Source organism: Vanessa tameamea, chromosome 14 (genome assembly GCF_037043105.1).
Source record: "Vanessa tameamea isolate UH-Manoa-2023 chromosome 14, ilVanTame1 primary haplotype, whole genome shotgun sequence".
Classification (NCBI taxonomy): Eukaryota; Metazoa; Arthropoda; class Insecta; order Lepidoptera; family Nymphalidae; genus Vanessa; species Vanessa tameamea.
The window spans coordinates 1,846,777-1,864,511 of record NC_087322.1 but is presented as its reverse complement, the minus strand read 5'-3'; the positions used below and the strand labels follow the sequence as shown (position 1 = coordinate 1,864,511).

General features: G+C 33.3%; 1 protein-coding gene across 1 annotated transcript; it reads right to left on the bottom strand.

Annotated features, from left to right (window-relative positions):
• Window positions 1-11,920: 11,920 nt before the first annotated feature.
• Window positions 11,921-16,722, bottom strand: LOC113398664 (mucin-2-like). The gene is made up of 2 exons (XM_064216996.1): window positions 16,237-16,722; window positions 11,921-14,880 (listed from the first exon to the last, which is right to left on the bottom strand). The coding sequence occupies exons 1-2, from the start codon at window positions 16,702-16,704 to the stop codon at window positions 12,181-12,183; spliced, it is 3,168 nt and encodes a 1,055-aa protein (XP_064073066.1). The 5' UTR covers window positions 16,705-16,722; the 3' UTR covers window positions 11,921-12,180.
• Between the last annotated feature and the right edge of the window lie 1,013 nt (window positions 16,723-17,735).

The following is a 17,735-nucleotide window of genomic DNA, read 5'->3' as shown; positions in this document are numbered from 1 at the left end:
GTCCTGCACTGTTTAACTGTTCGTATCGGATTTGTCGTCTAATTGGATTATAAGACTTAGGAAATAAATTGTACAGCCTTGTGCGCTTTAGTACGCCACGAGCCGTTGGCGAGTTTAACGTGGGAAGGGCTGCCGAAATAAGTCATAAGGATATCATAAACTAGTTTTTTTTTAATTGAATATATATTAAATCATAGCTAACTACCGTTTATTTTTTTCTGTCTACCTGACTATTTAACTAACTTTATTTGTCTACCTGATTGATTTATTGCCAAAGATTGACCTAGTAGACTTCTACAATAACTAAAAATATTTGACATTTACTGAGCGAATTGAATTTTAATTATATTCAAACAGACATTCTCAACTTCAGATGGTATTTTGTGTAAAGTAAAGCTTACTAACAAGCAGTACTGATGTCTGGTTATCTGATCGGTGGTGTTGTGGTCTTCGTCATCAACTCCGATTCTTAAGGAAAATGTAAGATTTGTTGAAGAAAATACAAAAATCCCCTAGAAATACCCATAATATTTGTGTTCCCAAAATTCTTCATAGATCTGCAGAACTGGATTTTGAAAAATAGAACCAATCCGGTAGTATATAATATCAATTTAATTTAAGAATTTTCTAAATCTTTTTGGAAGTTGGTTACAAGTGAATTATTGCGCGTCGAATATATGTTTTTTTTTCAATTGGTAGTTAGGCTGGCTAATGTGGCACCTGATAGTAAATAGTCACCACTGCCTATAAACACTCTCGGTGTATAAAATATTAGTCATTCGTCATATCGCCAATGCGACACCGACCTTGGGAACTAATATAAATGTTATAGCTGTGTCTATAGTTAGACTGGCACACTTAGTCTTTAATCGAAATACAAAAATACTGAGTATTGCTATTTAGCGATAGAATATCAAATGCGTGGGTGGGCCTTGAAAAGTTGCAACCTTACTTAAATCATTTCGTTAAGATGTTTAAATACAGTCACCCTAAAATAAAATTCATTTTATTATTCTAGCAAATCTTGAACTTAATTTCTTAGGATTATTGTCTTTCGGTAGAATAAGTGATGAGCGGCTGGTATCTACGCAGACGGGCTTGATCAAAGCCCTACCATAAAGTTGAAAGTATCTTCGTTTGCCCGTATGTAAGTACTTAAACATCACTTGTCGGATTCAGTTGCAACTTGTGGTAATTACAAAAACTGAAGAGTTATTCATAAATTCAAATCATTCGTAATAAAATACATTAATAAAAAAAAGCATATTATTCAATGCAAGATTATATGGATGATAAAAAGTGTGGAGCTAATACTTGTTGACTTCCAAGCAGGATATATTATATAAACATATTTAATTGTATTTAACTACTATAACTTTATATTTTAAATGTTTGTAAAGAGTAACTACTGAGTATCTTTCTGGTTCTTCTCCGTAGAATCTACATTCCGAACCGGTGGTAGCTTCACTTAATATAGTTTGTAAAATGACGATTCAAAAGTGCTTGTAAAACCCTACTTGAATAAAGAATAGAAGAAGAACTTGAATAAGATTTTGATTGTGATATACCGGGCTTATACAGTTTTTTAATTATTATTTTTTTATAAGAATTGTTTACCTACATATTTTTATACAAATACTACTCGATTAAACACACTACTGTACAAATCATGACCACTCGAATTGGTGGCAAGAATGCATTTCCCCGTTTGATCACATTGCTATTTTGGTTTTTTTTATTTGTACAGTTACTTTCGATTCATATATACATATATATGTAACGCATTAGACAAAAAACACATACACTTTTGAAACAAATATTTCGTGTCAAATTAGATTAGAGATTTAGTATGCAGAAATATCACTAATTTCAACTAAAAGTCATCAATGTATAAATTGAATTGTTTGTTATCGTTCGTCGCTATTAAAATTAGTTTAACTTAAAAAAACATACCTGTACCGCCATCTGTTATCGCCTATATATCTTTTATTTTAAATCATTTGTCTTAGTTCTACATGTTTGCAACAGATGGCACTAGTTGTATGATAAGAAACTATACTGTTATGTATTCTTTGAGGGCTTTGTGCAAGCCTGTCTGGGTAGGTACCACCCGCTCATCAGATAATCTACCGCTAAACAGCAGTACTCAGTATTGTTGTGTTCCGGTTTGAAGGGTGAGTGAGCCAGTGTAACTACAGGCATACCTAAGGGACGTTACGTTTTAGTTCCCAAAGTTGGTGGCGCATTGGTGATGTAAGGAATGGTTAATATCTCTTACAATGCCATTGTCTATGGGCGATGGTGACCACTTACCATCAGGTGGCCCATTTGCTCGTCCGCCTATAGATATCATAAAAATATTAATAAATATGAATTTCTTAAAGAAGGACGAGACAGGGATTGTTAGGTATTAATTGATTAGGTACTTGATTATTCAAGGAATTACCGACTTGGCAGATAGTATATTATTAAACTAGTTATTTGATTTTAGATTATATTTGAGTGAGGTTATTAACCCGCGGTTTTTGTGTACTGAAATACGAAAAGAATATCATATTACAATGTTAATATTACAAATCGGTAAGTTTTTATTTTGTTTCGAATTAAATCAAATCGAAATATACTTTTTCACTTTTAAAACGTCATTATACAAGATTCGATTAAATTTTAATCATTTATATAATCACATAATGAAAAATAAGTCGTATTTTTTATGACATTTATATTATAGATACGAATACCTTTCCCCTGAAAGGATTTATTGACCTTTTTTTACTTCTTGTGTTTATACAATGATTGTCACTAATTTTATTAATAATATCAATATTATTGTGATTGTGAATACCGTTGCACATGTGTAATGCATTGTATTATTCATCTAAAGCCGGGTCCCATTAATTAGTATGTTTATATTATTTTAGATATGACTCTTTATGTTGAAGAGAAAAACGGTCGGAGATCGTTTCAAAGTCGAAGTGAAAAATATTTATTCAATATGAATACACTTGATTATTGATAGTCAAAAATCTACCTCCGGTTCGGAAATAAACACCTCGGACCCGAGAAGAATCGGCGAAAGAAACTCAGCGGTGTTTTGTTTTATTTTCTAAATATTATATTTTACTATTATTATTTTATTACAGTAACAATAAATATATTTTCGCTATTTGAAGCAGTCTAACAATGATTATTAATATTATTTGAGGAGTTCACAATTTCTGGAAAAATCATTTATGTTTTTGCGTACATACATAACATTATCAAAACCAACAACATTTTCTGTTTGGCATGGCATGGATCTATTTTTATTTAATCATCACGACATTACTCTTAATTTAAAGCGGTGAGACTGCTAAGTACAGTACTTACGTAAACATATTATATACTAAAACCTTATAAATGCTCCTCCATGCTCCATCTCCTGGTATAAGTTTAATATATTTTGGCTTTGAATATGTTTTCAGTTAGGTATCCTCATTTATTATTGATCATGTCGTCCGGCCGATTTCGATGGGGACCAGCCAACTGTGCAGGATATATTATAGTGCACAAGTTTATGCACAGACGCACTTTCTCAATCCGATTTGATGGCAAATTCCAACGGCTGACCGCGCTTTCCGAGGCACAAGAGTGTACACTTCTCCAAATTCCAGACTTAGGGTTGTTATTGAGAATTTTTCGATAGAAAAAACCCAAAAACTTGCTATCGATCCCACCAGGGGTTTGAACCCAAAATCTCTGGATTTGTGGCCTTATAACTAGCCACTAGACCAACGAAATTCAGTTATTGCTATAGATGATACAAAATGGCTGAAACATACTCTCCCGAGCCGGCTAAAAATAAAGCTGGTACTATAAAGTCGAGTCCAAAGGTAGGAGGAATAAGTATTGAGAAAAAACTTTAGCCTTGAATCGACATAACATCAGTGGTCGAAATCTATATAATCTATGGCATAAAAATATAAATAATAAATAAAGCGTTTTACTTTATACAATATATTTATGATAAAAAAGCGTGTACTTAGTATTTTTTGACTTCTAGGCGGTATATTTATAAATTTAATTGTAGTTTATTGACATTATCTGTAATTCAATTGGTATAAAAGAGTAACTACTACTTTTTTTTCCGGTTCTTCTCGGTAAAATGTATTTCACAAACCGGTGGCAGCTTAACATTTTATTTAACACTGTAAAAAGACGATTCAAAAATGGTTTCATTATTTGAATAAAGAATATTTTGATTTAGATTTTCTGAATGTTAATTGTTGATTGAAAATGACATTTTTGATATCGACAAAGTTACCATCGAGCTTACACTCGAAGTAGACTTTGGAAGTAAAATTGAAGTTGATAAGTAGTTAAGTGGTATTTTATTATTTAAATATATCAAGCCAGAGCAGTTTTAGTGCATAATACAGCAGATGTATTTGTAAATATTTAAATCAATAGTTTTTATTATTTCAACTCCTCCTGCCATCAGAATATACAATTCGTTTTTCGTGAATTCTCGTGGTGTATTGTCGACTTAATCACTAGATTCATCTGTAAAAATACTTTATCAAAACGATAACAATTATATCAAAATCTATAATCAAGATTACATATATCTATTTAGTGAATTATATTAATTTCAAACTTAGCCCAAAGATATCGCAATACTGGAAAGGTTTTACTGTTTAAGATAATTTCGTAGTTCATTACTAACTCATTGCATATTTATTCTGATCTGACTTTCCGAAGACTTAGGTAAGTGTCATCAGGATATTTTATTTTGATTAGCTCAATAAAATTGTATCATTTTATCAAATCAAGATAACGTCTATAATATTTAGGTAAATCTGATCGTTATCGATAGATGTCAAAATTATTAAATACTTTTTGTTTGAGGCATTTCGTATCAAGATTGAATATATTCTAGAAAGTGCATAAGAATGACTGGAGATTTAAATGTTTGTATTGAGCGTAAATTGTGCCTTTGGAGCTTGGCTGCTTTTATACGTAACAAGAATAGGAAATTCACACTAATTGAAATATCAATAGTCTGTCTGTCTGTCTGTCCCTATGTATGCTTAGATCTTTAAAATACGCAACGGATTTTGTTGTTTTTTAATAGATAGAGTAATTTAAAAGGAAGGTTTATATGGATAATATAGTATTGAAACACTGATAATTTTAGAGGTTTCTAATGTGATATCGTAAATAAATACATTTTATTGCGCTTATATTGCAAACGCTGGCTGAATTCTACAAGATAGATCAAAATAATGTAATACAGTATTGTACACTTTAAAAAGGTCTATCAGCATTGTACCCATGCGAAGTCGGGCCGGTTTGGTAGGTGGCTAAAAATCATAATTAGGTAACCTACATCTACAAAACGCCCTGTATCTTCTAGTGTGAGTTTTAAGCATATTGGTTTAGAATAACTACTGAGTTTCTCGCCGGTTCTTCTCGGTAGAATCTACTTTGCGGTGTTATCTTTAAATTTAATTCAAAACTTGAACATGACGATTCAAAAGTGCTTTTATGAGCCTACTTGAATATAGAATATTTTGATTTGATTTGATATGGAATGTTTAAAGGTACATAGATCTGTTTCGTGTAAAAAAATATGTCAGTTGAAATACGTTAAATAGGATTGGCGCTACAAAAGCAAACAGGATAAATGTCATAGAACGTGGCAAAAGTTTATATTTACAATAGTTATTTTGGACTACGTAAATAGTTGAGATTCTTGACTGTGCTAATTGCTATGCTAGCGCTATTTTGGAGAATCTGAGCTCTTGTTTATCTCTTTCAATTTGTTCCCTATCTGATATGGTCGCCCTCACCCTCCTCCAGAGAGTTTATATAAAAAATAATTTGACGATAGATATAAGGCCACAGATCCAGAGGTTCTGGGTTCAAACCCCTGGTCGGACCGATTAAAAGTTACTGAGTTTTTCCGTCGGAAATTTCTCAGAAACAGGCCGGATCTTGGAAGTCGGAAGTGTGTACACTCCCGTGCCTCGGACGTGCTGTCCGAGGTAAAGCTGGTCCTGCACCTGAACTCTTTCTGGTGTCGGATTTGCCTTCCCATCGGATTATGAGAATGAAGAGTGAGGAAATAGAAAATTCATCTGTGTTTTTGTGTTGTTTCACACACATGTGCCCTAAAATATGTTCTATGTTTGGTTTCCTTGAGACGGGTAGCCTTGACTGAAGACGGTAAGGACAAAGTCATCAATGTCATACAAATGAATCAAGATTATAAATTTAATTTGAATAATTTATTTTATTTAGTTACGTCCGTTTAATATTTATAACATTGCACGATGTCACTTACATCAAGTAAAGCTTTCCTGGCGTTTACGACCTACGTATTCTTGTATTATTCTATTGTATTACTTTATACTTATATTTAACTTACTATAATTAAATATTAAAATTGCTGCTAAAAGAAATTGAAAACAATAAAAAAATACGACCGGCTTTTTAAAGCAATCGTGATTTTAAGTAGAAGAATTGTTGTGAATGTCCCCAAACGAATTTTCTTTAAAATTGAAATGGTTTTTAATAGCTTTTGTACTATATTAAGTAGGATTAGTCGATTAAATAGTCGAGAGGTATGACGCGTTTGTTAAGTTTATTCGACACTTTAAAACAATCAAATCTGGCCAAGCTTATAGTCTTATAACGTGGAACCATTTAGAATTCTATTCCAAGATGTTCATAAAAATATGCCTATATTTTTATGAATACCTTAGAAGGTAAGGTCGGTAAGGAACCTAATTTTGTCTTTAATCTTAAAGGTACCCCGTTCAATAGATTTTTTTTAACAGCTAGATTGTACCTTGTTTATAGAAGGATAACGAATATTTAAAAAGTACAATGATGAGTATAATTGTCCTCTAGATAGAGGCGAGCTGTGGTGGAGGTCACATAAGGTCACAAAGGTATGATGAACGTCAGTTGAAATTACAGTGAAACACATTGAGTAATATTAATAATAAATACTAGCAAGTACAGCCCGCAGTGGCACGCTAATCCGATGTATAGACGTCCTAAGGACGTCCTAAGCGCTCCCGTCGATGTCATTACATCGGCGAACGCTGACTCGATCGCGCCGGCAGGGTCGGGGTCCCTTGTACATTATTAACCAGCCGCGCCTAGGCGTATGACGGGTTTCTGAGCACATAATGTCCTCCCTCCCGACGTCGACGGCCTTAAAGGAGGCGCCCTTAGGACGCGCGTACTCACCCACCCGCCCGGTGACGCTGTAGAGGCCACTATGGCTAACAGCTACTATCAAATGGAAAATTATTAAGTTATATTAGGAATAGGATTTTTAAATCGAATAGAAAATTCGATCGCTTAGTACCGTCTGACGAAATTAATGTTCAAAGTGTAATAATAACTATTACTTATTTATTTAATTAAAACTTATATATTGTTCATTTATTAGAAATTTTGTTCAATTCGTGTGTAACATTTCGTTTGATTTTCTACATAAGAATATTGTTTAAATAAATAATTTTATTCTATGTGCTTCGTACCTAATTTGTTGTTCAATATAATTGCAACTAACAGCTGTGACCCTATGTGACTGCTACTAAAAATATATTTATTTTTTGTATCTTTTCATCTTTACTTGGTGGTAGGGCTTTTTGCAAACTCATCTGAGTAGGTACCACCCGCTCATCAGATCTTCTACCGCCAAACAGCAGTACCCAGTATTGTTGTGTTTCGGTTTGAAAGTGGAGTGAGCCAGTGTTACAGGCACAAGGGACATAACATCTTAGTTTCCAAGGTTGGTGGCGCATTGGCGATGCAAGGAAAGGTTAATATTTCTTACAGCGCTATTGTCTATGGGCGTTGGTGACCAATTACCATCATGTGGCCCATTTGCTTATCCGCCAACATATAACATAAAAAAATAAATAATAAGACATATCTATCTATGTTACTAACAAGCTGCTCTGCGCGGTTTTACCTCGCTTAATGTCATTGCTCCGGTCTCGAATCATCACGTAATGTTCGATAGCCTTTTTTTCTTCAAGAATTGGACAATCAAATACAAAAATATTTTTTCCGAATCCAATTGAGTTTCTTGGATTATATAAGTATTCATTTTATTTTATTCGTCGATATCTCTCTGACAGTAGGCTTAAGAATTTACAATCCCTTCCTTTTATAATAAATACAAAAAAATATATATCGCCTATTTTCGCATTAAGAATATAGATAACGTTAATTTTATTTGATATGATATCAAAATAATTCTAATAACTACGATTTTTTTTAAATATGTTTGCTCACTTTTTGTTTCGACTTGATGGTCGAGCCTGTAAGGTGTTACCGGTTATCTGGGTACGAGCGTTGGATTTAAACAAAGGGCACACGTAAAAACGTCAACGGTGATGTGTGTTGGAAAACAATGTATTTAAATGTACGTCAATAATCAGCAGAATTAGAATTATATGAAACTTGCTGCAGCTAGACTACTCTAGTCCTATAAGTGTTTTTTATTTTATGTTATGTATATGTGGACGGAGAAATCGGCCACCAGATGTAAATTGTTACCGACCGCAGATAGACATTGGCGCTGTAAGAAATATTAACCATTCCTTACATTGCCAATGAGTCAACTACTTTGGGTACTACGATTTTATGTCCCTTGAGCCTGTAGTTACATTGGCTCACGCACGCTTCAAGCCGGAACACAATTTTTTTACATTAGCAACCTGTAAATTTCCCACTGTTGGGCTAAGCCCTCCTCTCCCTTTGAGGAGAAGGTTTGGAGCATTATCCACCAAGCTGCTCCAATGCGGGTTAGTGGAATACACATGTAACAGAATTTCGTTGAAATTAGACACATGCAGGTTTCCTCACGATGTTTTTCTTCAGCGCGGAGCACGAGATGAATTATAAATAGAAATTAAGCACATGAAAATTCAGTGGTGCCTGCCTGGGTTTGAACCCGAAATCATCGGTTAAGATGCACGCGATCTAACCACTGGGCCATCTCGGCTCCGGAACACATATATACTAAGTATTGCTGTTTGGAGACAAAAGATCTAATCAATGGGTCTAATCAGTGGTACCCAGACGGGCTTACACAAAGCCTTACCACTAAGTGTAAAGTTCATTTGTTTAATAATTAAAAAATATTATGAGAATTAAGACAAAAAACGTAAGCAAACACATTCTGATATTGAATGTCCTAAAGCACAGTTTATAATATTGCATACCGCATTAAAAGTAATCCGTTTACTTGGAATAAACACCAACGCGTCTTCTTAAACGAGGGGGAGACCTTTGCCCAGCAGTGGAATATTCACGGGATTTTAATACGCAATATCTTTATTCGTTTCATTTTCGAGTTTTGATGTCACACAAACCAAAACACAATGGAAAATTAGAAAAAGTACATTTTTGGGCCCCAGGTAAGAAATTTAAAAATAGAACAAAGCAGATTGTCTATTTTTTTATTTCATTCGTTTTAATATATTTCGTGCTACTGAATTACACATTTATCATTTTTATTCATTCTTCAGCATTATGATCTGATAATCGAACAGTCGTTATCATCTTATCAAATTAATCTTTGATTTCTCACCGCACAAACATCACACAAACATTTATAACATTCTAACTCTAACGTCTATATAATATGATATATTATGTTTGGATAATATTATCATCCTTATATTTATTGGGTTGTTATAGGATTAACTCTAGTTTTTATTAGTTTACGAGCGAACATAGCAATCAAAAAACCCGTTCATAATATAATAGAATGTAAACGCTATTTAGAATAATCGCTGTTACTATTTATGTAATATATGTATGTATGTATGTATGTATGTATAATGGTAAGGATCTACAAGAAGCTAAGGTAGGTTTTTTAAAGAAGAACATTTTTAAATTTCGAATTTATAATGTTTATGAATCGAATATTTAGTTATAACTTTAAAAACTTAACTAATTCACTCCTTAAAAAAATATTTATTTACTTATTATATACATATATATTCTATAGGTATATATATAATATTATGTACGCGCTACATGTCAAGGGAGTAGAGAACGGTATAGAGGAAACATGACGCCACAAGAGAGTTATACAGTTTGTCACGTCACGGCGTACGAATCAGTTCTACCACAAAGGTGCACTAATAAATGCTATATAAAAAAAAGTAATGAATCATAGCAAAGGTATAAAACCAACAACTTTCTATATAATAACTCCTTGGGTATCTAACGATTGAATTCGGGCCGTTAATATACTATGACGTTATTAATTTTATTATAAACATAATTGTGGGAAAAGTTGTTGCCGCTCTGCTCTTCTCAGGTCTGAGGTATACAGGGTTATTGGTAATTCAACGTATTCCCGTTAGGAGGTGATAGGGGTGACTATTTGCGATAATTTTAACCCCCATATGCATAATGCAAATGTGAACCATTTTTGAGTTATCGCATTTTTTAGATTTTTTCAAAATAAGTCAAAAATGCAACTTCAAAAATTTATTTAAAAAAAGTATCAATTAAAATCTACTTTTTTCTTCTGATTTATAAAAACGATTAAAAACTGGATATTTTTCAATATTTAAACAATAATTATCGGTCCAAATTTAAAAATGCGAGACGGAAAACGATATTATTTCTATATTTTTTTTATTTTTTTCCTTCAAATATGCCTGAAAAACAAATAAAATTATTATGAAACTTGTTCTGCAGATTAAAAACATAATCGTTTAATTAGCTTTCCGAAAATGTATAAAAACTAGGAATTTATTTCAAAGCAACCGAAATAAAATGATCAGAAAGGACACTGGTGGAAATTCGTATTCGAACATGACCGAATTCGTACTAAAGGTCGCTCTTTAAAATTCCCACTAAATTGATTTAAAATAATAACCAATGTAAAAAAACTTACTTATTTACTTACTTAATACAAATTTAAAATAAAATTTAGATACATAAACAGTTCAGTAGCTAAGTTACAATTAAGATATTTTGTATTTTAATCCTGTGCACGTTATTTACGAAGAGGATGCTGAAAGAAAAGTTGCTGTAGATTCATGGTTAATGAGGATTTAGAAGATGCATCTTTTTTGAAAAAAATCCCCTGGACCTCTTTTTTTTGTTTAAAATTGCCCTATACATTTGCTTAAAAGACTAAGTTTAACAATATGTATACTTTAAGTAACGAATATACGCATTATTTTTGTAAAAAAATAAATAATTAAATCATAGCTAATCCGATTACAAAAAAAGGTATAGCTGTGTCGTTTACCCTATCGTTATCAATTATGTGATTAACAGGATTAACACAGGAATTCAAAAGACCGATACATTATACGCAATACGTTAATAAATTTGTATTATAAATATTTATACATTACAATGTCTTATGAGAATCGTTCTTGATAAAATTCATAAAAGATACAATATATCCTGGAAGTTGTATTAGTTATTTATTTTAAATAGGTTTTTTTTTAATTGATGTCAAGCCGTGAATATTTCCTTAATGATCTTCTTACTGCTAAAAACCTTTGTAATGCCCACTTTGCTGTTCTAGTTTATAAGGCAAGATATCAAGGTCATAGATTCAAACTGGATTCGAAATGCACCTAAAGCTCGTGCTTGTTAATATGTCCTGCCCAGTTTGTGTCTCATTTGAAAACTGCCGCGAAAGTAATCTGTCAAGAGACCATCATAATTTATGTTTACTATTGAGGAATCTGAGTGAGAATAATAAATTAAAACGAATCAACACATCTGACAGAATGGATTTATTTACATCAGAAAGGCTGTAATTAAATGTTAGATATCAATTTATTACATTCAAAGTATGCCTTGAAATTCCACTCTCATCGTAAACAAAGACGTACGACTTTAAGTGTGATGTTTTGAATGCATCAATACGCTTATCAGTGCATAACAATGATTTTTGATTTATCATGCAATCTTAAATATATTCTTATTCAAATGATAACATTACTTCATATGATTAAATAAATTAAATCCTTAACAACTAAATTAAATTATGAAATAATATATTTCAATTAGACTCAATTTCCATTTAATAATAAAATAAATAACCTAATTAATATTAATTGAGTATTTGTCCTCTACGATATTATTATGATTTGAGTATCTAGATATAGTTAGTAAAACTGTTTAAATAGCAGTTTATTCCATTTTAATGATAGTAGCTAATTTTCTTAGCGTCGTTGAGTTTGTCCAAACTTTCGACACCCTCGGAATATGTATAGAACTTGGAAGATCTTCAATGTCAGTTAGTATCAATTGGGAATCGCGCCGAGATCTCCTTTTTCCAATATAATATGATATCAAAGCCGTGAGAATAAGAATTATTAATATTAGAAGTATAACCATGGATATGGTGAATGCGTTCCAAAATCCTTTTTCTAGATATATTGGCTTTTCTGTGATATCATCAGAGTTAGTTGTCGTTGTGTCACCGGTTCCTGGTGAATTCGTAGCTTCATCCATGGAATCTGATGTCGTTGCTGTTGTATCTGGACTTGGATCTGGTGTATCAGGCTGTAATGTAATTTCAGAAATAGTTGTTTCAGTATTTAATGTAGATTGAGTTAGTCCAGTTGAATTATTATCTGTTGTTTGTGTTCCACTGTCGGTAGTTATTTCAGAATCCGATGTCACTGACATCGTTGTTGTCGTATCAGGATTCAAAATGGTAGTTTCAGGTCCCCCAGTTTGAATTGTTGAATCGTTATCTGTTGTTGGGAAGATTGTTGTTTGTGTTCCGTCGTTGGTTGTTATTTCAGATTCTGATGTCGGTGATATCGTTGCAGTCGTATCAGGAGTCCCGCTTGTTGTTATAGGACCACCAGTTTGAACTGTTGAATCGTTATCTGTTGTTGGGAAGATTGTTGTTTGTGTTCCGTCGTTGGTTGTTATTTCAGATTCTGATGTCGGTGATATAGTTGCAGTCGTATCAGGAGTCCCACTTGTTGTTATAGGACCACCAGTTTGAATTGTTGAATCGTTATCTGTCGTTGGAAAAACAGTTGTTTGTGCTCCATCATCGGTAGTTATTTCAGAATCCGATGTCACTGACATCGTTGTTGTCGTATCAGGATTCAAAATTGTTGTTTCAGGGCCCCCAGTTTGAATTGTTGAATCGTTATCTGTTGTTGGGAAGACTGTTGTTTGTGTTCCTTCGTTGGTTGTTATTTCAGATTCTGATGTCGGTGATATCGTTGTAGTCGTATCAGGAGTCCCACTTGTTGTTATAGGACCACCAGTTTGAATTGTTGAATCGTTATCTGTCGTTGGAAAAACAGTTGTTTGTGCTCCATCATCGGTAGTTATTTCAGAATCCGATGTCACTGACATCGTTGTTGTCGTATCAGGATTCAAAATTGTTGTTTCAGGGCCCCCAGTTTGAATTGTTGAATCGTTATCTGTTGTTGGGAAGACTGTTGTTTGTGTTCCTTCGTTGGTTGTTATTTCAGATTCTGATGTCGGTGATATCGTTGTAGTCGTATCAGGAGTCCCGCTTGTTGTTATAGGACCACTAGTTTGAATTGTTGAATCGTTATCTGTTGTTGGAAAGACAGTTGTTTGTGCTCCATCGTCGGTAGTTATTTCAGAATCCGATGTCACTGACATCGTTGTTGTCGTATCAGGATTCAAAATTGTTGTTTCAGGGCCCCCAGTTTGAATTGTTGAATCGTTATCTGTTGTTGGGAAGACTGTTGTTTGTGTTCCTTCGTTGGTTGTTATTTCAGATTCTGATGTCGGTGATATCGTTGTAGTCGTATCAGGAGTCCCGCTTGTTGTTATAGGACCACTAGTTTGAATTGTTGAATCATTATCTGTCGTTGGAAAGACTGTTGTTTGTGTTCCTTCATTGGTTGTTATTTCAGATTCTGAAGTCGGTGATATCGTTGTAGTCGTATCAGGAGTCCCACTTGTTGTTATAGGACCACCAGTTTGAATTGTTGAATCGTTATCTGTTGTTGGGAAGATTGTTGTTTGTGTTCCGTCGTTGGTTGTTATTTCAGATTCTGATGTCGGTGATATAGTTGCAGTCGTATCAGGAGTCCCGCTTGTTGTTATAGGACCACCAGTTTGAATTGTTGAATCGTTATCTGTCGTTGGAAAGACTGTTGTTTGTGTTCCTTCATTGGTTGTTATTTCAGATTCTGAAGTTGGTGATATCGTTGTAGTCGTATCAGGAGTCCCACTTGTTGTTATAGGACCACCAGTTTGAATTGTTGAATAGTTATCTGTTGTTGGGAAGATTGTTGTTTGTGTTCCGTCGTTGGTTGTTATTTCAGATTCTGATGTCGGTGATATAGTTGCAGTCGTATCAGGAGTCCCGCTTGTTGTTATAGGACCACCAGTTTGAATTGTTGAATCGTTATCTGTCGTTGGAAAGACAGTTGTTTGTGCTCCATCGTCGGTTGTTATTTCAGATTCTGATGTCGGTGATATCGTTGTCGCCGTATCAGGAGTCCCACTTGTTGTTATAGGTCCCCCGGTTTGAATTGTTGAATCGTTATCTGTCGTTGGAAAGACAGTTGTTTGTGCTCCATTGGCGGTGGTTATTTCAGATTCCGATGTCGGTGACATTGTTGTAGTCGTATCAGGAGTTGTACTTGTTGTTTCAGGATTCTGAGTTGTAATTTCGGTTTGTGGTGTGGTATAATCACTTGTTGATTCCAGTTCAGTCGTTGTATATGATGTTGAAATAGTTTCTGCTTCAGTGGTTATAGTTGTAGATGTTGTATAAACTTTCTCATAAATTGTACATTCTTCTTCAACGGTTAATGGTGGAATGTATCGAAATGAATCAACTAATACTATTGATTCCTTTACCGCCATTCCAAGTATTGATATCTGCAAAATAAACATTCATTGTATCATGGAATATAAAACATTATTAAATGAATGTTAGTACTGTTTTGTAGGAAGATTTATATATATATATATATATATATATTAATTTTAAAAACTAATTAAAGTTTTTGTTATGCGTAAAATGAAACAAAATGTTTGTTTGTTACTATAAATACAATTTTTTTTTAATAAATTGGGTCCCTAATCTTAAGTATAGAGCTATTGAATTGATTTGTTTATTTATGTTTGACATAAATTATTAAAATTCCTAATATTATCCAATAATTACTCATAAGTAAAAATCCTACTGGGATTTTGTTGTTTGGCAACCGGGTTTTAACGATTTTTAGGACAGACTGATTTTAGGAGGGTCAGTGTGTAATAGTATTAAATAAGTAGCTGCTCGTGAGAAGTGTGAATTCAATTTGTATACAACATTTTATTTGTTATAAGTATATATGAATATTATTCAAATTTCCCCCTTTTTATCTTGTATATTAATAGCGTAAGCCGATTTTTGTCCCAGTGATTATGGGACGATGGCTGCATTTAAAAAAACGATTATGGTCTCATTTTGAAGAGCTCCAGCCGTTAATTAAAGAGGATTCTTGATTGAAATTTCGTAAATGGTTACGATTTAACAAATCATTAATTTAAGAGAGCCGAAAAAAATTATTGGCCGGTTAGAGAGCGGTCCTGGCTGTATAAGAAAAAAAAAAAAGAAAAAGTAAACTTTCTAACTGAACTAATGTAGTATACATTTGATATTTAAAAAATAATTTAGAAGAGATTTCATCATTTTGGCGCCAATGAAATCAAAACAAAACCTATCATAGGTTTAGAACTTCCTAAAAACATTTATTACCTGAACATCGCATTCTAGACTGTACACGAAAAGATAGCACACATGGGGTCCTGTCATTTGATAAAAACAAATTTTTAATTAAATTATTTTTGGCAGTACGATATGTTTCCATTTTTATAAAAATAATTACAAGACAAATTTAATATTGCGTGAAAAATAAATGATTCGAAAAAATATATTATATATATAATATAAGTATAAACTTATATAAGTTAGAACAAAGAAAAATTTAAATAAGACGGCCGTTTATCTATTTTTCAACCATTAGTAATTAATTATTTTTTAAATGTTTGATCATTCAATATTATTACTTTGTCACTTAAATAGTAATAAAATTCACAGATTTAAACATAGAAACGTCGCACGGAAAATTGTTTTGTTTAGTAAAAATTTCGCATAATACGTAGTCACAAGCCTACTTCTGGAGCTAAGTAATAAGCTGAGTTAAGGTCTTTGCTTAGCAAAATATGGGAAGTTTAAGTTTTACTTACATAACCGTTATATGTACCGAATCCCGACAAAGTCATTCTAGCCGTACGCCATCCGCTGACAAAGTCTTGGTCCGTAGCAATGATCAATACATTCCCTACCACAGCGTCATTACCACCTACTACTATCTGATTTGCGAGTATCGTGACCTGATCAGAGGGCGAAGTAGGTTCCATAAACAAATTCACTTCTATAATCCCATTTGCCGTCATTGAAAACGTAAACGACGAAGCACAACTCAATATATCGTTTGGATAAATGTACGTCATTGAGCTCGGATCAGGGCCGTCGATTTTTAAATTTTCATAATATCCAACATTCCACATCAGTCTGGTAACGCACACTCCCAATTCATTACTGAACGTGCTATTAAAATCTTTTTCAAAATCAAAAGTAACACAATCATCACATATCACACTATAACTGAATATCAAGACGAAAACACAATAAATGTGACAGCGATCCTCCATCGTTATTTAGCTGACTAAAATTGACGTGTAAAATGCCGAATTTCTATGATTATGACTATATTTATAAGACCCAGTTCACACTGCGCGTGCGTTATACAAGTAAGTGATAAAGTAATATATTTTTGTCTCCGATTACAGAATTTCCGATTGCAGATATTCTTGTTTCATTTATAATAACTAGACATCTCGATTCGTGTAGGTGCATTTGTGCTGTTTTGTAACGCGTTGCTCAAAGGACTACGTCGTTTTGAGAAACAAGTGGCGAACCAAAATTAAAGATAGAAATACTTCTTAAAATAAAAAAATAAAAAAACTAAGGTTTGATTAGGTTTGATTTTTTCACATTTCACCGCAGATTTCAGTATTTGGCAGTAATTTCAACTTTATAGAGAGTACGCGTAGAGTTCTACGCGGTGTTGAGAAAACGGGTTTAGACGGACAAAAAGACAGATAGATAGGAAAGAAAAAAGGCTTACAACTTATTAATGTACCAATTAATTTATTGAATTGTTTTGAAAGTTTTGCAGGCCCGTTTGAATCCACCACCCACTCATCAGATATTATACTAAGTATTGTTGTGTTGCGTTTTAAAGGGCGAATGAGCTAGTGTGACTACAGGCACAAGGGACATAACATCTTAGTTCCCAAGGTTGGTCGTGCAACGACGATGCAAGGAATGGTTGATATTTTTTACACTGCCATTGTCTATGGACGGTAGTTGACCACTTCAGGTGGCATATTTGCTCGTCCACCCACCAATGTCATAAAATAAAGCCCGTTTGTAATAAACTAAATACGTATATGTAGCTATATATTATTTTGCACGTTCCAACATATTTTATAGTCGGTCTGACCGAGGTGTAAGGGACTGCTTTAGCGACAAGGCCGCCCGTTATACTTTACGTACTATTTATTCATTTTTTATAATTTCATCACGTTTAATTCAACTGTTACTAAATAAATAAATATGGGGATAGAGGTGATGGCATCGCGATTTTGATTACCTATTTTTAGACAACTTTACTGTTAAT